Source organism: Microcaecilia unicolor, unplaced genomic scaffold (genome assembly GCF_901765095.1).
Source record: "Microcaecilia unicolor unplaced genomic scaffold, aMicUni1.1, whole genome shotgun sequence".
In the NCBI taxonomy this organism is placed as follows: Eukaryota; Metazoa; Chordata; class Amphibia; order Gymnophiona; family Siphonopidae; genus Microcaecilia; species Microcaecilia unicolor.
The window spans coordinates 37,645-59,762 of NW_021963059.1; the positions used below are offsets into that span (position 1 = coordinate 37,645).

A 22,118-nucleotide genomic window follows, 5' to 3' on the forward strand; every position below is an offset into this window, starting at 1 on the left:
CTGCAATATGCTAAACAAACTCACCTTCCATACCACCAATGGCATCCTCCGACGTGTCGACACCACCACACAGTCCGACCACCTGCTCATGACCAAGGGTGGGCAACATAGCCTCCTCCAGGGGAGTCACCTCCAAGGCACATCGAGGGCCACCCCCTGTACCCTTTCCATGCTTCCACTTCTTCTGTGCCTTGGCTTTGACGATACCCCTGAAGTCTTGCCAACGATGCTTACACTGCTCCACAGTGCGCATCTGCACACTGACAGCAGTCACATCATCCGCAATCTTCCTCCATATTTTGTTCTTTTGTCCAAGCGAGAGCCTGGACTTTTTAAAAAGCCGATCGAATTCTTCGCATACACGATGCACCAAAACTTGTAGCTCGTCCTCCGTGAATTTTGGCGCACGCTTCCACTTACCATTGCCATCAGGGCCATCACTTTCAACCACTGTTTCCTCATCCTCCTCACGCCGTGGCACATTATCCTCCCTTGCTTCCAGAAAAATAAAATGGAGGAGATGTTAACATCTTCAAAATGCACACATCACCCTGCCACCACCCTGCCATAAGCTCATCTCTACGCTTGAAACGGCAGTTACCAATGAAAACTTGAAAGCAGAAAGGAAAAAACAACGTGGCACATACCACACACCTTAAATAAAATAAAATGGAGGAGAAGTTAACAACAGGAAAATGCAAGAAAAATCACATTGAAGGTAAAATTATGTATCATACCTGATAATTTTCTTTCCATTAATCATAGCTGATCAATCCATAGACTGGTGGGTTGTGTCCATCTACCAGCAGGTGGAGATAGAGAGCAAAGCTTTTGCCTCCCTATATGTGGTCATGTGCTGCCGGAAACTCCTCAGTATGTCGATATCAAAGCTCCATCCACAGGACTCAGCACTTAGAGAATTACACCCACAAAGGGACACTCTGCCCAGCTCACCACCGCTGAAACGGGGGAGGGGAATTAACCCAGCTCATCCCCACACAAGTGGGGGAGGGGAATCCGTCCAGCTCATCCCCGCGGAGCGGGGGAGGGACACCACACCCGCCGATGCGGGGGGATCTGGCTTATCCTGCAAACGCAACCGCGGGAGGAGCTGACTGACCCTAACACCGCTGAAGCGGGAGGGATACAAAGCTGCCCTACAGCCGCACGAAGCGGGAGGGAGCGCCGGCAGAATTTAGGTCTCAATCCAGCCCCGTAAAACGGAGGGGAGAGGAATGCAGCAGCTCACTGTAACACAAACTCGTCTCAACTCTTGAAGAATCCAATTGAAAAAACTTGAACACGAAGTCCTCCTGAACAGGAACTGAAGACTAAACTTGAACCTGAAATGCAACCAGAATATAAACAGTACAGATATCTGGGAGGGGCTATGGATTGATCAGCTATGATTAATGCAAAGAAAATTATCAGGTATGATACATAATTTTACCTTCCATATCATCATGCTGATCAATCCATAGACTGGTGGGATGTACCGAAGCAGTACTCACCCAGGGCGGGACATTGAAATCCCTGACCGCAACACTGAAGCTCCAAACCGGGCCTCCGCCCGAGCAGCCACAGTCAAGCGGTAATGCCTGGAGAAGGTATGGGCCGATGCCCAAGTTGCCGCCTTACAAATCTCTTCCAAGGAGACGGACTCGGCCTCTGCCATCGAGGCCGCCTGAGCTCTAGTGGAGTGAGCCTTCAGCTGGATAGGCGGCACCTTCCCCGCGGCCACATAAGCCGCCGCAATGGCTTCCTTGACCCATCTTGCCAATGTAGGCTTAGCAGCCTGCAGACCCTTACGAGGACCTGCAAACAGGACAAACAGATGATCCGACTTCCGGAAATCATTGGTCACTTCCAAGTATCTGATTATGACTCGTCTCACATCTAGATATTTGAGAGCAGAGTACTCCTCTGGGTAGTCCTCCCTACGAAAGGAAGGGAGACAGAGCTGCTGATTCACATGGAAGCGAGAAACAATCTTGGGCAGGAAGGAAGGCACTTTGCGAATAGACACTCCTGCCTCAGTGAACTGCAGGAAAGGCTCTCGACATAATAGTGCCTGGAGCTCGGAAACTCTTCTGGCTGAAGTGATAGCCACCAAAAAGACTGCTTTCAACGTCAGGTCTTTCAGAGATGCCCTCGACAAGGGTTCAAAAGGCGGCTTCTGCAAGGCTCTTAGCACCAGGTTGAGATTCCACGCAGGCACCACTGAGTGCAGAGGAGGGCGCAGGTGATTAACTCCCTTGAGAAAACGCACCACATCTGGCTGTGAAGCCAGGGAAGCACCCTTCAGGCGGCCCCTGAAGCAAGCCAGAGCCGCTACCTGGACTTTAAGGGAACTGAGCGACAGGCCTTTCTCCAGACCTTCTTGCAGGAACACCAACACTGAAGAGATTGGAGCCGTGAAGGGAGAAAGTGAGCCTGCTTCACACCACACTGCAAAGGTACGCCAAACCCTGGCGTAAGCAGTAGAAGTAGAGCGCTTCCTCGCTCTCAGCATAGTGGCGATGACCTTGTCTGAGAAGCCCTTCTTCCTCAGACGCTGCCGCTCAATAGCCAGGCCGTAAGACCAAAGGGGGAGGGATCCTCCATCACCACGGGACCCTGATGCAACAGGCCCTGCTCCACTGGCAGTCGCAGAGGGTCGTCCACTGAGAGCCTGATCAAGTCTGCATACCAGGGACGTCTGGGCCAGTCCGGACCCACCAGGATTATCCGGCCCGGATGCTTTGCCACCCGGTCTAGCACCCTGCCCAACATGGGACAGGGCGGGAACACATAGAGAAGCTCCTGTGTCGGCCACTGTTGGAGGAGAGCATCTACTCCCAGAGATCGAGGGTTCCGTCCTCTGCTGAAAAAGCGCGGCACTTGGCAATTGGCTGATGACGCCATCAGATCTAGGCTCGGCTGGCCCCAGCGCTTCGTGATGTCCAAGAACGCCTGAGCCGATAACTGCCACTCTCCGGGATCCAAGGTATGGCGACTGAGAAAGTCCGCCTTGACATTCATGACTCCGGCAATGTGGGCCGCTGCCAGCTGTTCCAGGTTCACTTCCGCCCACTGGCATAGATTCATGGCCTCCTTGGCTAGAGGGGCGCTCTTGGTACCTCCCTGGCGGTTGACATAGGCCACAGCCGTGGCATTGTCCGACAGGACCCGTACTGGCTTCAACGCCAGTACCGGGAGGAACTCCAAAAGCGCCAACCGAATGGCTCTGAGTTCCAGGAGGTTGATAGACCACTTTGCCTCTGCAGGAGACCAGAGCCCCTGCGCTGTCCTTCCCAAGCAGTGGGCTCCCCAGCCCGTCAAAGAGGCGTCCGTCGTGACGACAATCCACTCCGGGGTCACAAGAGGCATTCCTGCAGACAACTTGTCTGTCTTCAGCCACCAGCTCAGCGCCTTGTGCACTGCTGGGTCCAAGGGAAGGCGCACAGCATAATCCTCCGACACCGGAGTCCAGCGCTGCAGCAGAGAGTGTTGTAGTGGTCTCATATGAGCCCTGGCCCAGGGCACTACTTCCATCGTGGCCGTCATAGAGCCCAACAGCTGCACATAGTCCCAAGCCCGAAGAGGAGAGGCTACTGGTCCACCTGAGCCTGAAGCTTGACAATCCGATTGTCTGGCAGGAACACTCTGCCCACTTGGGTGTCGAATCGAACTCCCAGATACTCCAGGGACTGAGTCGGGCGCAGCTGGCTTTTCTCCCAGTTGATGATCCACCCCAGGGAGCTCAAAAGAGCAACCACCCGGTCCACAGCTTTGCCGCACTCTGCATAAGAGGGGGCTCGGATCAACCAGTCGTCCAGATAAGGATGGACTTGTACTCCTTCCTTTCGCAGGAAGGCCGCGATGACCACCATTACTTTGGAGAAGGTCCGCGGAGCAGTAGCCAACCCGAACGGGAGGGCTCTGAACTGGAAGTGTCGGCCCAGGACTGCAAAACGCAGAAAGCGTTGATGAGGAGGCCAGATGGGAATATGCAAGTACGCTTCCTTGATGTCCAAGGATGCCAGGAACTCCCCTGCCTTCACTGCCGCTATAACAGAGTGGAGAGTCTCCATGCGAAAGTGCCGAACTTTCAAGGCCCGATTGACCCCTTTGAGGTCGAGGATAGGCCGTACAGAACCTCCTTTCTTTGGTACCACAAAGTAAATGGAGTAACGTCCCTTGCCAAGCTGATTTTCTGTCACCGGAACGACCGCACCCAGGCGGATCAGATTGTCCAAAGGTCTGCTGCACTGCCACAGCTTTGACCGGAGACTTGCAGGGAGAGAGTACAAACCCGTCTCTTAAGGGTCGCAGAACTCTAGCTTGTAGCCGTCTCTTATGACTTCCAGCACCCAAGCGTCTGAAGTTACCCTGGTCCACTCGCCCAGAAACGAGGACAGGCGTCCTCCAATCTGCACTGGGCCATGGACCAGGACCCCGTCATTGGGTACGAGACCCTGGGGGAGGACCGGAGGGCGCACCTCCGGGACGGCGGTCTCTGCGAAAGGAATGCTGCTTGGGGGAGAAGTTCCTCTTGAAGGAAGAGGGGGCAGAGGAGCCCGACTTGCCCGGGCGGTACCGACAGGCTTCCTGAAACTGTCCTCTGGAGTTACCGGGGCGAGCACTGGCCCGAGCCCTGACCTCTGGTAACCTCTTGCCCTTAGACGTGCCGAGATCGGTCACAATTTTGTCCAGCTCGACCCCAAAGAGCAGCTTGCCTTTAAAAGGCAACTTAGCCAGGCGGGACTTAGAGGCGTGGTCAGCAGACCAATGCTTCAGCCAAAGTCACCGCCGCGCAGAGACTGTCTGAGCCATACCTTTAGCTGAGGCTCTCAAGACATCATACAGTAAGTCTGCCAAATAAGCCAAGCCCGATTCCAGGGCCGGCCAATCAGCCCTCAAGGAAGGATCCGAGGGGGAAGCCCGCTGCACCATCGTCAGGCACGCCCTGGCCACATAGGAGCCGCAAACTGAGGCCTGCAAACTTAAGGTAGCCGCCTCGAAGGACGACCTTAAGGCCGCCTCCAATCTTCTGTCTTGGGCGTCCTTGAGGGCCGTGCCACCTTCCACTGGCAACGCCATTTTCTTAGTCACCGCAGTGATTAAAGAATCTACGGTAGGCCAAAGAAAGGCCTCCCGTTCACTTTCAGGCAAAGGATAGAGGCAGGACATAGCCCTAGCCACTTTGAGGCTCGCTTCCGGGACATCCCATTGAGCCGAAATTAAGGTGTGCATGGCATCATGCACGTGGAAGGTTCTAGGCGGGCGCTTCGTCCCCAGCATAATGGCGGAGCCAACAGGGGCTGAGGGAGAGACGTCCTCTGGAGAGGAAATCTTCAAAATGCTCATGGCCTGCACTAACAGGTTGGGCAAATCCTCTGAGCGAAAGATCCGCGCTGCAGAGGGGTCATCCGCTCCATCCGAGCGGGAATCCGTCTCCTCCAAGGAATCCCCAAAGGACCGTTGGGAGAACTCAGATACGCTGCCCTCATCTACATCAGAGGAGACAGAGTCCTCTAAGGCCTGGGAATCCACTCGAGGGCGTTTACTTCCGGGGGCCTCAACCCCTTTATCGGCCACAGGAGCAGGGGCAGCGTTTTGCATAAGGAAGGCCTGATGCAGCAGCAAAATAAACTCGGGGGAGAAACCCCCCAGACTGTGCACTTCAGCAGCCTGGGCCACAGCCCTAGATGCACCCTCAACCGGCGCTCGCAAGAGCGGGGGAGAAACATGCTGCGCATCCAAGATGGCATCCGGCGCGACACTCCGCGAAGGAGCCGCGCGGGAAGAACGGCGCTTAACTTTAGCCGCTTTTTTGCCGTCGCCCAAATCAAGGGCGGCTATGGCATTAACGTCTCCCAGCTCAAGGGCGGCCCAAGAAGAAGCCGTCCGAGCAGAGTGGCCGGCCAAGATGGCGGAGGCGAGCAGCGGGGGATGGGCGTTTATGGCGGGAAAAACCGCCACACCGGAGGAAGAACCGGGACACGGACCGGCCTCCAAACTGACACCCAACAATGGCGAATCAGACTTTAAGACCCCCGCATCCCCGCTAGAAGCGCACACGCGGTCCGGGGAGCGATTCTTCGCGCCCTCGCCCTCCGACGCCATAGGCCACGTGGAGATCGATCAGGGAACCCCCTGCCCGCTATAAAAAGGTATAAATTACCTGCTTCTCGCTCCGAGCTGTAACGAACTGGTGTCCCAGTGAGTAGCTGCAATAAACGTTTAAATAAACGTTGAAATAAACGCCCTTAAGGACGTCCAAAATTTTCTTTTTTTTTTTTTCTTAACGGAGCCAGCGGGAGGGGGGAGAAAAGGAGGGACCTGGCGCCACCAGGTTTGCACTTGCTCAAGAAGAGCCCTCAACCCAGGTACTCAACAAAACCTAAAAATTAGGCTTGGAGACCTAGCCAGAGCTGCTGCTGTGTGTGACCACCACCTGCTGAGATAGAGAACATACTGGGGAGTTTCCGGCAGCACATGACCACATATAGGGAGGCAAAAGCTTTGCTCTCTATCTCCACCTGCTGGTAGATGGACACAACCCACCAGTCTATGGATTGATCAGCATGATGATATGGAACCATCATTCATAAGCTCATGGAAACGTCTTACTTACCTATGAAAACTTGAAAACAGAAAGGAACAAACAACGTGGCACACACCACACACCTTAAATAAATAAAACGGAGGAGAAGTTAACAACAGGAAAATGCAAGAAAAATCACATTTAACACCATTCATAAGCTCATGGAAACGTCTTACTTACCCCTATGAAAACTTGGAAGCAGAAAGGAAAAAAACAACAGAAAATAACGCAGGAGTCAAGCAACAAGGCAGACACAACTCGCCAGTAGCCGTTGTGATCGAAAATCACTCATGCGCCTATAATGTCCGCTTAGAGAGTGACGTGTATCTTACACGCCCTGGGCGCACGTCTATGATGTGTGACATGCGTACACTACCCACGGTGATACCGTGTGTTTCCCGAATGAATATTATGCGCATGCATTTCCTACACCGCTAGCGGGGATTTCACCAGATTAGCGATACTTTCATGCATCCGACTTTTGAATACCACGCCGAACATTTCCGAGTTGTTTTTTTAGAGCATCCATCCTTTTTTTCTAAATCGGTAAGTTTACTACGTAACTTTTACGTTTTTGGTTCTTTCACGTTTTGTTGATGCACCTTCCCTTCAGCATCTTCAGAGACCATCCCCTTCCTCTCCCATACCCCTCCAAAGCACCCTCATCTCTTTTCAATGCATTTCATTCTCTCTTCATTTCTCCAGGTCATTCATACTATGTCTCAACCTCTCCCCACACGTCATCCCCTTTCCCTTACCCCTATTTCATACATTCAGTCATACTCCCAACCTATCTAACACACCCCCATCATACCTATCCCATTGAAATTCCTATCAGTCTCAGCAGTCCCTAACACTATCCCCTCCAAATTCCCACTCAGTCTCTCTCATCCATAATTCACTGCTGTACCCCTGACAAACTTGCACTCAGTCACCAAGTACCAGTTTTTCCAAGTCCAATTCATTTCTTGCTCTGTTCTTCTCTCCCCGCCCCCACCATCCCATACATTTTTCTGCTCTGGTTCCCTCCCTCCCCCCAGAGTCCCACACAGCTTCAGCTCTGTTCTCCCCTCCATTCCTATCCAGCTTCTGCTCTGTTCTCCTTCCCCCCTCAAGTCCTATCCAGCTTCTGCTCTGTTCCCCCCTCACCCCCAAGTCTTGTCCACTTTTTTCTATTCCTCTTCCTCCTGCATTCCCGAATATTAAAATAATAAAGTTTTCAATAAAGAAATAATAAGTAATATTCACATCACAAGGTTTTTTTAGACCAATGATGAAGGAGACAACCCCAGTAGAAGATGCCGAAATTTTAGTAAGCATTTGGGTGAGTTGAGGTCTTTTTCCTCGTGTTTTAATTTTAGAGTGACCATATATATTTGTAAAATTTTCACTGAGCTCTTCCTTAATTTTGCAAACACTATGATAATTATGAACCTCACTCCTGAGCCAGGATATGTGGAGTATGATGTCACTCAAATTTACTGCTAATGCTCACTATAGTTCAAGAGCATAGCCAGCCCTCCAATTTTGTGGGCACACAGGGGTGGCAATGAAATCCCTCCTCCTCCTCTCTTCCCTGCATGCGCTAAACATACCTTTGCTGGCGGGGAGCATGCACGAGAAGCCCCAGCATCAGCAACTGAAGACACATCGTCTTCTGTATTATGAAAGCAGTGCGAGGAGGAGGGAAGCAGCTCAGGCACTGTATTTATATGGTTGGCAGAGCTTTGGCATCCCTGCCAGCAAAGTTAAAGGGGATCTGCAGTTCTGGAGGGGCCCTGAGCCCACCCCCCACCTTGGCTATGCTACTGCTGTAGTTCTTCCATTTGTGCCAAAGAGAGATTATTTCTGGAGTTCATAAGCTGTAACATGTATAGGTTCGCTTTGGTGAGAGGGTGATTTCTGCTTGGGGTTACTATAGGCAGCCAAAGAGTAATTGGGAGGAGAACTTTGCTGAGACTTTATCAGCTGTGTTAATTTAATTTTGGAGCTGAGAAAGTGAGTCTATGTGCTTCTCATGTCTAATTTTTAATTTTCAACCTAATGCAGAAATCTAAAACCAGATCATAAACATTTCATTATGATAAGCACATAGACTGGCAAAAATACAAACCTCCAACCTCGATGTCCTCCTCACAGTAAGGTAATCAATAATGCACTTATAGACAACAAAATCTGTACGTCATATGGAACCAAGCACAATTTAAAAAATAGAGCAGCCTAGGAGATTTTTTTAAAAACAACAACAAGAAAATAGGTCCATTACTGATGCTACTCAAAGTATATACCAAACACATACAATTATTTTAGGAACTGTTCATTAGATAATCGGTAAAAAACATATGCTAGCTGTCTCAGGCTTAAAGAGACAATCATCTGAATTAGATTATAGAAGAACATAAAGATTCCTGCTTTGATCCTGACCAATTGTCATGCTTTTTACCTTAAATATCCTTGTAAATGTTTAATCTCCTATCAAGCCGTGAAATATGTTTATTTTGATCCTGACCAATTGTCATCTTTTTTAACATCTAAGAGAGCTCCTAGTTAAGTAAAGTTGAATAGAAACTCGTCTGTATCTCAAAATTTGATTTATAAAGTTTATTACCTGTTTTCTCCTATTTAGGAATCTTGGACTCCTGTTGTGGACTTTAAATGAAGCTATAATATTTAATTTGTGTTATGAATAATATCTTTAGATTTAATTGTAATAGTGGATTTTTCTTTACAAGTTTATACTTGTTTACTATGTATAAAAACGATAAATAAAATATATAAAAAAAGATTCCTGCGTTAAGATTTCAATGACTAAAGCCATTTTACAAAAAAAGAGAAATTATTAAAATTTTACCAGGATAGATTCTTTGCTCCCAAAGATGCATATGTGAACCTTAGTTTCATAGACTCCAATAATTTGGGCTTCCAGCACTAGAGGAATGGCCACAGAACTGTAAGGATCAATAAGACCTCGAGGACTGGGGCTAGAATAAAACACCTGAGGATGATCTTCAAATTCCTGGAAAAAATAACATAAGAATAAATTAAGAAGCACATTTCTTAACCAATAAAATTACACTCTTATGAAATGACCCAGCTATTGCGCCTTTAGCAGTTACTGTTTTCTTTTGTTTTTTTAAACGCCAGCCACTGTGGGAAAAAAAATTAAGGACACTCAGCAGTAGTATCTGGATAATGGCAGCTGCTGAATATCCATATAGAGTAGGCACTTTACTGCTCTATCAGAAAAGCACCAATATTCAGCCTTTATCCAGATAGCTTATCTGATAGATTTAGGATAGCCTTTTTGCTGCCCTAAGTTATCACTGCTAACTAGGGGGCCCTTTTACTAAGGCAAGTAGGCGCCTACAAGCATCCAACGTGCATCAATCTGGAACTACTGCGTGGCTACTGCATGCCCCAAGCGATAATTCTACTTTTTTATGCATATCCAATACGTGCATCCAAAATTTTTTTCTACCACATGGCGCTAACTGGGCGGTAATCAGCATTGTATTGACGATTACCACCTATTTAACATGTGAGACCTTTCCGCTAAGTCGATGGGTGGTAGTAAGATCTCAGGCCCAAAATGGACACAATTTTTATTTTGCCGTACGTCCATTTTCAGCCAATAAAAAAAGGTCTTTTTTCCAGGTGCACTGAGAAATGGACCTGCACACGTCCAATACACGCATCTACAACAGCACTGGCCATTTTTCGGTGCACCTTAGTAAAAGAACCGCTAGATAACTCTGGTTTCTGCCCCAACCACTCTGGCACTATCTGGCTAGTGCCAAGCTGGTCTGTACAGATATTTGGTGACACTATCTGCCACAGTGGGATTTATCCAGGTATCAGATGCCACTACCCAGATAAGTATTTTTAAATTCTGACACCTGAGTTTATGTACTAAAAGAAAAACAAAGCGACTTATCATAACATGAGCTCTCATGTACAGATTCAACACTACTAAGGTACATATTTATCAATGTGGGCTACCATTAAGCTGTGTTATTTTACCAGTAATTCATGCTATTTTAGCACAGGTCCCATTTTATGCAGCGTGACATAAAAAATCTAGAAAATATCATCATTAATTTGAAGAAAAAGTTAGGTTATTCACTTGTAGCAGACTGTTCTCTGAGGACGTTATCACAGATGGTTGATGTCTCCAACGGAGCCCTGGTGCGGAGGCTACCCAGAGTTCATGTTTCTTTAAGAAGCCTTTGGAAGGCCCACATCACGCATGCGTGAGTGTCTTCCAGCCATCCCAAGTCGCGCAGGACCGTCAGTCTGATCATAACGCATGGAAAAAGAATGCAACTCCAAGGGGAAGTGGGAGGGATGTGGTAATATGTGTCCTGCTGTCCTCCGAGAACATCTGCTACAGGTGAGTAACTTTGCTTTCTCCAAGGACAAGCAGGACAATTACCAACAAACAATGGTCAAAAGGGACTTGCAATAGCAAGGCCAACAGGAACCAATAATACTAACAACCAAAACAGGCTTGTTGTGAAGGTGTAGCCTGGAACAGAAAAGAAGTGGCCTAGGAGGGTGGAGTTGGATTCTAGACACTAAATACTGCAGGACTGTCTGCCCAAACTGGCTGTCACATCAGGCAGTAATGAGATGTGAACCTGTGAAGACCATGTCACAGCTCTGCAAATCTCCTCATTGGAGGCTAACTTCAAGTGGGCTACCAACACAGCCATGGCTCTGACATTCTGAGCTGTAACATGACACTCTATAGTCGGCCCAGCCTGGGCACAAGTGAAAGAAATGCAGTCTGCTAGTCAATTGGATAAAGTGCATTTACCGATAGCTACCCCTTCCTTTTTGTGTCATAAAACAAAAAGCTGGATGGACTGTCTATAGGCTTTAGTCTGCTCAAGACTGAAAGCCAAGGATTGCTTTCAGTCCAGGATGGGCATAAAAATGTTGGTAGGAAGACTGACTGATTAAAATGGAACTCCAACACCACCTTAGGAAAAAACTTAGGGTGTGTGCAGAGAACTGCCCTGTTATAATGAAACCTTGTGTAAGGTGAATCCGTACTAGGGCCTGAAGCTCACTGACTCTGTGAGCTGAAGTGACCACCACCAAAAACAAGACCTTCCAGGTCAGGTACTTCAGATGACAGGAGTCAAGTGGTTCAAAAGGAACTTTCATCAGCTGAGTGAGGATGACATTGAGGTCCTATGACATAGCTGGAGGTTTGACAGAGGGGTTTGTCAATGGCAAACCTCTCATGAAATGAACAACTAGAAACTATACAGAGATGGGCTTATCTCCCACATGCTGATGATGAGCACTGATTGCACTGGTGAACTCTAACAGAGTTGGTTTTCAAACCAAACTCAGAGAGGTGAAGAAGGTACTCAAGCAGATTTTGTGTAAGGCAAGTAAGATGGCAAACCTTCTCTGATGGAATCTTTCCAGGAAGCTAGCTGGATTCTGGAGACACCCTCTGGCAGCTATAGAAATACAAATTCTATGCTCTCAACATCCAGGCCCCTCGTTCTGCATGATGAATATATTAGGGGCTATAAAAAGGCTATAAGGTCTTACTATTAATAGTTTGGGCAGGGGAAGCAATAGGATTTCTACTACCCAGAAGAAGTTTGCATATTCCCTTAAAATGATTAATTATTCTGACCTTGTATCCGCTCAGACTGCTTTACACAGTCTGGGCACTAACAAGCTACATAATCAGAAAGACACCCGGGATATACAGTCAGTGGATATAAGACTATCGTTTATTAGCATCAGTATCTTACCCAAAGGCAGTACAGGCAATTAGGCATTCATATCTGGAACATGGTGGAGCAACGCTCCGTGACACACAGTCAGTCCTCTCTCTTCTGGCTTCACCACCTATATCCTAGCAGACTGTCTTTTTATACTTTCAGTCTACCATTCTGTGCTATTAGCCCATACATTTGGCCACCTGCAATTTCATCATAATTGGCACATAGATCCAATTATGACCAAGCTTCAACTTCAGTGAGTTTGCTCATCTCTCATCCAATTATGACCAAGTTTCAACCTTAGTAAGTTTTACTTATCTCCAAGCTTCGCTCAACCCTAAATTTAACTTTTCTGCACCTGGCCTTATCTTTGCCCAATTATTTCTTATGAAGTTTCTCAGCATGCCTATGTCCAGCTGTACACAATCCTTGGCAACTTTGTAATTCTGCCAAGCTTCATTAGCTTAATCAGGCTGTCACATTTCTTCAGTGAAATATCAGGTCTGAGAGGTCCTATGATTTTACAGGCCTAGTTTGCTTAGAAAGCCTGAACCTGTTTTTCACTGTATTCAATTTGTGACAATTATTTACAATGATGATGGTCAGAAAGCAGTCCAGTTTCCACAGATCTTCAGAGGACAACCAGAAAGAAGAAGAGGAAACCATATCTGTCTCGTCAATAAGACACAATGAAGATCATGGTTCCTTGGTCCTGCCTGAGTTTCAGCAAAGTCTTCCCTATTAGAGGGATAGGAAGATACCCATTCAGAAGACCCTCCCTCCAATCCAGGAGGAAGGAATCCAACGTTAGTCTGGAGCAGTACAGAGGGACCATGCTGTTGAGATGATTGGTGAAGAGATCCACCGAGTGGATGCCCTACTCTCAGAAGATCAGGCAGACAACACCCATGCTGAGAGACCACTCATGCTGTTGCATCACCCTGCTCAGCCTGTCCACCAGAGTGTTGTCTTTCCCAGCCAGGTATGTGGTGCAGAGCACCATGCCATGAGAAGTGAACCAACATGACATCCCAACTACTTCTTGACACAAGGGGTAGGATCCCATAACCCCTGCTTGATGACATACTATATGGCAACCTGATTGTCTATTTGAATGAGAACAACTGGTTCAGCAGAGATCTCTGAAAGCCTGTAGAATCTTTCAGAATGTCTGTAGCTCTAGGAAGTTGATCTGAAACTTGATTTCCTGCGAAGACCAGCTCCCCTGGGGTGAAGCCCATCTATGTGGGCTCTCTACCCCAAAGTGGATGAATCCATAGTCATAATCTTCCAGGATGGTGAAATTTGGAATGGGAGTCTCAGGGACAAATTGGGTCGAATCATCCATCCTAGAAGCGACTGGACAAACTCCAGGGTGACTCTGAGGAGATCCATGACCTCCTGGCTGCTCTGAACCTGAGTGGCAATGGCAATGAGGGCATCCACCCAAGAAGGAGACAGACAGGCTTGAGCCTGAACCATGTCTAGCAGGGCTCCAATGTATTCCAATCACTGAACTGGAATCAAGTAAGCTTGGGGTAGCTGATAATGAACCTTAGTAGCTCCAGCACCTGAATAGTTTGATTCCTGCATTGATTCCTGAGCACCATCATTTGACACGCTCTTTACCAGTCAATCGTCCAAGTAGGTTAACACATGAACTCACAGTCTGCGTAACATCACTGCAACTACGGCAAGGTACTTTGTGAATACTCTGGGACTGGATGAAAGGCCAAAAGGCAGGACACAATATTGGCAGTAGTGCTTCCTCACCCAAAATCTAAGATACTTCCTGTGACCAATCATTTCCCTGAATCATTGGGAGAAGGGTGCCTAGGAAAATCATCCTGAACTATTCTCTGGCCAGATATTTGTTCAGATCCCTTAGGTATAGGATGGGATGGAATCCCCCTGTCTTCTTTAGCATGAGAAGTACTTGGAATAGAATCCCTTCCCCTCTTCTCTTGTTGGAACAGGTTCGACCGCTTGGGCCTTCAGAAGGGAGAAGAGTTCCTCTGTGAGTACTACCCAGTGAGATCTGGAAAAATAATTTACCCTCCCTTGTAGCTGAGGTCATGCAGGGCAGCTACTTTTATAGCAGCTATGCTCTCATGGAGCCAGTCAAAAGTTCATCCCTTGCTGGGGAGCTGGCTGAGTCTACTGGGTACGCTGCTGCCATGTACGTAGCATGGAGGTTAGGACTGCTGTTGAAGATGGGAAGAAGTGAATCTATGCCTTTGAGATTAGTAGGAACCAATTCCATCCAGAAAACCTCCAAGAGGTGGAGGTTGTAGAAGGGGTAGGCCAAGACAGGGACTTGATGGTATCAGTTCTTTTCTTTATGAGGTTCACCACCTCCTCTATCTCGTCTCCAAAGAGGATGTCACCTAGGCAACAGACTTCCACCAGCTTTTCCTTAACCACTGGTTCCAGGTCTGAAACATGCAGCCATGAGAGTCCGCACATGCCAACACCCAAGATGGAAGCCCTGGACGCCACATCAAAAAAGTCAAAGGTGCCCCTAGCCAAATGCTTTAGATACTCCTTCTGCTTGCTGGCTATCTGGTGAAGTTGTGCGGCCTGCTGAAGGGAGGAGCAGTGAAGAGTATCCGTAAACTCTACCACATTGGACATCAAGGAGTTCGTGTAGAGCTGCTATGTGTGGATGTGGGAGATAAGCATCAAGGCCTGAAAAGCCTTTCTCCCAAATGACTCCAGAATGTGAGAATCCCTGCCTGGGAGAGCCAAGGCATGGATCCTTGAACTTCTGGCTCATTTGAGAGCGGATTAGATCACCATAGAATGATAGGGCAACTGGGCCTTCTTGAATCCTTGAGCCTTCTGGTCTTGGTACATAGAATCTGCCTTTTTAGGGATAACCTGCAGATAGAGAGGGGTTTCCCAATTCTTCCTCTGAACATCCCAGACATTGTGAGTGGACACTATTATGGTCTCTTTAGGGATCATAGTCGAGGACAGCCATCAACTACACCATGGGCTTGTCCTCTATCTCCAACGTAAAAGGAATGGCCTCTGCCATTTCCTACAAAAAAAAAAAAAAGAATTCCAAAAGGAAGGTCGTTTGGAGAGGAATTCCATCTCTCATGCGACAAAGAAGGGTCTGAAAGAAGGTCTAGGCACCTCTCCTCTGAGAGGTTCTCAAATTCCCCCTCAGAGCTCCAGGAACAGTCTGATTCATACTCAGCAAAATACTCATCATGAGATGTCTGAGACTCTGCCTGCATTGATCTGCTGGAATAATCAGGACATGAAAGATGACACTGAGATGCAGAACCCCTCAGGGACTCTGAGGCAGCTTCCTTCCCCGATGGGCTAGAAAGGGTCGCGACATCAGGCAGTGTTGGCTCTGGCACCTGGTGAGACATTGACCAACAGGCAAAGTGTGGGTCTCCAGAATAGGCTGGAGCAGCTCCAGAAGTGGCGCAAGTGCCCTTGATGCCTCAGCATCACACTGTCCCAGGATGCACCCCAGCTTCTCCTGGTGCATGCTCCAAAACCATTCATCAAGGACAGCATAAGAAAAGGCTATCATGGTACCAGTGTGGGCACAGCCTGAGAAGTAGTGAAATTAGAGCGGGGTCCTGGCTCCAGCGAGATTGGTACATCAACACCACTACAACAAAGGGAGAGCAGCCTCACAGTGCTGACAATACCAATAACCTGGTGCTCCTGGCACAATGTATCAAGGAAGATCAATGCCGGTGCTTCTTTGCATTCGCTTGGCACCTGGCATCGGAGTCTCTCTGTGAAGATGAGGACACGAAATCCATCCTCCTTGGGCCTGCTACTGATGTTCGATGTCAAGGTAGGGGGAGACCTTGTCAATGCCAATGCATTGCAAGTGTCCGGTACAGCTCCAGAAGTCATGGAAACTAATGCTCTCAATGCTGATGCCAATAAATCAGACTTGTGGGTGTCAAAAAGTTTCTTATGCACAACCTCTCTCAACTTCTGGATTCTCTTCTGCATTTGAGCACAAAGAGGACACTGGAGAGTCATGATCACACTCAAGCACTTCAGGCACATGTCATATGGGTTAGTCACAGACATGGTCCTAGCACAGTGGGTGCACTTCTTAAACGCACTGGCAGGCTTCTGATACATTGTAGGGAAGATAGCCGCAGGAAAATCAAATGCCTCAATGATAAAGAGAAGCAGAAAGAAAAAGCCCCCTCACGAAAAATTGAATAGAAACTTGGGCGGTGAAAAGGAAAGAAAATCAAACTGCTGAAAACTCTACAGAGAATATGGGGAAAGAGAGGGAGGAAGCGAAAACAACAAAATCCCCCGAAATACACAAGCAAGCAGAAAGACACAAAAATAGCTCAAAAAGAGACAGAAATAGAGTTTTAAAATGCCATTTAAAAAGACAAGTGCTGTCAGCTCTGTGGAGAAAAAAGGGCTGAAAGTCCCGCACAACTTTGGCTGGTGGGAAGACACTTGCACCTGCACAGTGCAGGCCTACCAAAAGCTTCTTAAAGAGATATGAATACTGGGTAACATAGTAAATGACGGTAGAAAAAGACCTGCATGGTCCATCCAGTCTGCCCTACAAGATAAACTCATATGTGCTACTTTTTATGTATACCTTACCTTGATTTCTACCTGTCCTTTTCAGGGCACAGACCGTGTAATTCTGCCCAGCACTATCCCCGCTTCCCAATCACCAGCCCCGCCTCCCACCACCGGCTCTGGCACAGACCGTATAAGTCTGCCCAGCACTATCCCCGCCTCCCGCCACCGGCTCTGCCACCCAATCTCGGCTAAGCTCCTTAGGATCCATTCCTTCTGAACAGGATTCCTTTATGTTTATCCCACGCGTGTTTGAATTCTGTTACCATTTTCATTTCCACCACCTCCCGCGGGAGGGCATTCCAAGCATCCACTACTCTCTCCGTGAAAAAATACTTCCTGACATTTTTCTTGAGTCTGCCCCCCTTCAATCTCATTTCATGTCCTCTCGTTCTACAGCCTTCGCACCTCCGGAAAAGGTTCGTTTGCGGATTAATACTTTTCAAATATTTGAACGTCTGTATCATATCACCCCTGTTTCTCCTTTCTTCCAGAGTATACATGTTCAGGTCATCAAGTCTCTGCTCATACGTCTTGTAACGCAAATCCCATACCATTCTCGTAGCTTTTCTTTGCACCGCTTCAATTCTTTTTACATCCCTCGCAAGGTACGGCCTCCAAAACTGAACACAATACTCTAGGTGGGGCCTCACCAACGACTTATACAGGGGCATCAACACCTCCTTTCTTCTGCTGGTCACACCTCTCTCTATACAGCCTAACAACCTTCTAGCTACGGCCACCGCCTTGTCACACTGTTTCGTCGCCTTCAGATCCTCAGATACTATCACCCCACGATCCCTCTCCCCGTCCGTACCTATCAGATTCTCCCCGCCTAACACATACGTCTCCCGAGGATTTCTATTCCCTAAGTGCATCACTTTGCATTTCTTCGCATTGAATTTTAATTGCCAAACCTTAGACCATTCTTCTAGCTTCCTCAGATCCTTTTTCATGTTTTCCACGCCCTCCTGGGTGTCCACTCTGTTGTGGGTAGCAGCCACAATGAGGCTCCGTCATGGACGTCACTCATCTGTGGTAACTGTAGTGCTGCCTGTCCTCAGAGTAAAATAAAAAAACATTTCTAAATTTGTCCACTTAGTAGTACTGTATGGCTCCCGCTAGAGACTGCAGCATCCATTTTAATGAGGCAGTGGAGTGAATAGGAAAGGCCCAGGTAGGGCCTATGGTGATAGTGGAGAAGGGAGTATTGCTGTTGTGGGGGGGAAGGAGACCAGAAGGGGTCATTTCAAGGGGAGGGGGATCAGAAGGGGAATCAGAGGGGCTGGGAAACCCTTTGAAAAATTATGTGTGCAGGCCAACATTCAGTGTAGGCATCCGCATAGTTTTGAACTTTCTAAATTTGTTCGCTCAGTTATGCGGATGCCGGCAATCAATACTGGCAGAACCCACATAATTGCCAGCTCCTCCTCAACATTATCCTCTGTACCACCCCTGATCTGCCTACTTTTTTTATGGCCTGTTAGAGCTGATATTTAGTGGCACTGCCCAGTTCAGTGCTACTGAATAACAGCGGTTGGCAGCCCTGAGCAATTTAAGCAGGCAGAAGCCTCAACTGCCCACTTAAATAGCTTTGAATATCGGTCGGTAAATAATTCAAATAATATCCTGGGGTGAAGTTTAAAGAAAATTGTAGGTAAACTAAACATAATAAACTCTAAATCCCATGATAATGTATGTTATGTCTGTACTCTTACTTCTTTCATTGCAACAATAAAGCTAAGTTACTTACCTGTAGCAGGTGTTCTCCAAGGATAGTGGGAGAATAGTGTAGGCACCAGGCTGGAGCCACCTGCAGGGGATGAGGAGCAGGAACTGTTACTGGATGAGCCCTTCACCCCCGGAATATGCTGATGTGCTTGGAGAGGGTCAGGGGTCCCACCTCTGGCCCCTCTGAATATGTTATGCAGGATTGGGAGAAGGTGAAAAAAATGCCGGAATACTGAGGATTATAGAAGTGAGTTCACTGATCTGGAAATTACAATCAATACATGGAATGTTCCCCCCTGAACCCTGGGAATGGGTAGGCACATGAGGAAGATTTAATGGGGTTCACCACACAAACAGAGATGAAGACAATTGAAGAGATGCAAAGCTGGAGAAAAGACACCAGATATGGACCCCATGAAGCATCTGAAGATAGACATGAGGTGCAAAGCTTGCCACCAGATGACACTGAGTCCAGTGGAGTTGATGGTGCACAGATCCATTCCCAGGGCCTCTCCCCCTCCCCTCGGAAGGCAGCCACAACTGGGCATGTCTAATTGAGAACGAAAGAGATTTATGTACATAGGCTGGAAACAGTTTGTATCAGTATCATAGTCCACAGTATCACAGTCCACTGCTATCATAAGAACATAAGCATTGCCATATTGGGTCAGACTAAAGGTCCATCAAGAGCAGTATCCTGTTTCCAACAGTGGCCAATCCAGGTCAAAAGTACCTGGCAAAATCTCAGAACAGCAAAACAGATTTTTTGCTACTTATCCTAGAACAGTGGTTCCCAAACTGTGTGCTGTGGCATCCTGGTGTGCTGTAGCGAACTCTCAGGGGTGCCAAAGCAAATCTCAACCTCCCTCCCGCCATCACCTGAACCGCTTCTGCTCCCCCAATCCAGCGTCTAAGCTGCAGCCCAATGGGGCCGGATGTCACGTCTGTGGCCGTGACCCCTCTCAGACTTACCTTATTTCCTGTGGTCAGTTTCTGAGCTGGCTTCTGTCTGTTCTTTGTGAGTTAGTTCTGTCTCTGTGTGCTGGCTGTATTAGATTGTCGGTGTGCTGTCACCCATTCCAGATTTCAGCTCAGTCCAGTCCGGATCTTCCAGGCTGCCCGACCCTTAGTTGCCTGGTGATTGTTGCACCTGAGTCTCAGCTGCCTGCTGGGCTTATTAGCCATTTGGAACCTCTCTGCCTTTGCATTGCGTCTAAGGCCCTGGTATGTTGGTGCTTGTTGCACTTCTGCTAGTCTGGTTGTTGCCTGAGATTCTTGCCTGTTTCTAGTTAATCTGTGTTTGGTTTAGTTTAGGTTTTTACTTGTTTTCCTAGCCTGGTTTCTTGTTTGTAATTTGTGTGTAGTTTCTGTTTGTCTGTGTTCTGGCTTTGGGGCTGCTTGCAGCTCTTAGTTCTGTGTTTTGTTAGTCAGTGTATGCTCCCTGTTTAGTGGCTGTTCTGCAGCTTTCTGTTCTGCCCTTTAGCTTTCCCTTCCTTGCCCAGTCTCCTGCCTTGCTGCCCATGTTCCTCCCTTTCCCCTCTGACCTTCAGTCCCTGTGCTGCCTTGCTGTTATCCAGTCCTGCCCTGTCCAGCAAGTCCTGCCGGCCACCTGAAGCCCAGAGCTCAACTCTGGGTGAAACGTGGCCAAGTGCAGTTGAAGCCTAACTGCTTGCGTGAGATTTGCCTAGTCTCCGGTGTGGGGTGGTTTTGCCTGCCACTGCCACTCCTCGGCAGTGGCCCAAGGGCTCATAACCCAGTTCCTGCTGTGAAAACGTGACAGAATGCAAAGGCCATGAGCTCGGCAGGATCACCCTATCTGCTAGGCCTCCGGCCTAGAACTTCTGCCCTTGTTTCCCTGGTGAAGTTTGGTTCTGGCTCTATTATTGTGCCTGATCTTTTCATGACTCTGGAGGAATATCGTGGGAAACGTTTGGCTGATCCACTCATGAAGAAACTGTCTGAAGCTTCAGCAGAGAGGAAGCGTATCAGGCAGCTTGGGCTCGTGGAAAACCCTGTTTCGGCCATTGATCCTAGGACCCCGCTTTGGAAATATCGCCACCTGCTTCTCTTCGACCCCGCTCTGCGGGAGACTCGGGAAGCTGCCATTGAAAGAAAGCGTCTTGCGAATCCCGAGGTCCAGGCGTACAATCAATCCTGCCTGAGGGACGCTCTCAGCCGAATTGCTCCGGAGTTCAAGCCAAGTTCCAGCCCCGGCCAAGCCGCTGAGCCCATGCTAAGTTCCAGTTCCAGCCAAGCTCTGATTCCTGTCCAAGAAGCGCTTCTAACCGGCCCTCCAATCCCAGTTCAAGTGGCGCTCCCACTTAAGCCTCTGATTCCAGTCCAAGCAAAGCTTTTGACCGAGCCTTCAATTCCAGTCCAAGTAGCGCTGTCACGCGAGCCTCTGATTCTAGTCCGAGCGAAACTTCTGACTGAGCCTCCAGTTCCAGTCCAGGAAGCACTTCCACTTAAGCCTCTGATTCCAGTCCAAGCAAAGCATTTGACCGCGCCTTTAATTCCAGTCCAAGTAGTGCTGCCACGCAAGCCTCTGATTCTAGCACGAGCAAAGCTTCTGACTGCGTCTCCAGCTCCAGTCCAGGAAACACTTCCACTTGAGCCCCTGAGTCCACTCCAAGGGACGCTTCTGACCAAGCCTCCGATGCCAGTTCGAGTGGCCCTGCTAGCCAGGCTGCTGCTGAGTTGAAGTGCCAACCAAGATGATGCTGAGTCCACTCTGAGTTTGCGTTCCAGCCAAGATGCTGCAGAGTCCACTCTGAGGTCCAGTTCCAGCCAAGCTGCGGAGGCCAAGTCAAGTTTTACTTCTAACCAAGTTGCTCAGTCCCAGTCGAGGTCAAGTTCCAGTCCAGCTAACCATGGTCCTGTGTTGAAGCTCCTCCGTAGGTTTCTCCATTGTTACCCATGGAAACCTAAAAGCTCCCGTGGGGACACGGGAGCCTTGAGGGGGAGGTACTGTCACGTCTGTGGCCGTGACCCCTCTCAGACTCACCTTATTTCCTGTGGTCAGCTTCTGAGCTGGCTTCTTTCTGTTCTTTGTGAGTTAGTTCTGTCTCTGTCTCTGTGTGCTGGCTGTATTAGATTGTCGGTGTGCTGTCACCCATTCCAGATTTCAGCTCAGTCCAGTCCGGATCTTCCAGGCTGCCCGACCCTTAGTTGCTTGGTGATTGTTGCACCTGAGTCTCAGCTGCCTGCTGGGCTTATTAGCCATTTGGAACCTCTCTGCCTTTGCCTTTGCATTGCGTCTAAGGCCCTGGTATGTTGGAGCTTGTTGCACTTCTGCTAGTCCGGTTGTTGCCTGAGATTCTTGCCTGTTTCTAGTTAATCTGTGTTTGGTTTAGTTTAGGTTTGCTTGCTTTTCTTGCTTGGTTTCTTGTTTGTAATTCTGTGTGTAGTTTCTGTTTGTCTGTGTTCTGGCTTTGGGGCTGCTTGCAGCTCTTAGTTCT

General features: G+C 48.4%; 1 protein-coding gene across 1 annotated transcript in view; it reads right to left on the reverse strand.

The window, feature by feature from the left end:
• Positions 1–22,118, reverse strand: part of LOC115458860 (hydrocephalus-inducing protein-like) — a 174,920-nt gene that overhangs the window by 153 nt on the left and 152,649 nt on the right. Inside the window, exons 8-10 of the mRNA XM_030188698.1 lie at positions 9,441–9,605; positions 648–654; positions 25–495 (exon numbers count right to left, since the gene is read on the reverse strand). Of these exons, the coding sequence (XP_030044558.1) occupies positions 25–495; positions 648–654; positions 9,441–9,605 (643 nt within the window). The remainder of the gene's footprint in view (positions 1–24; positions 496–647; positions 655–9,440; positions 9,606–22,118) is intronic.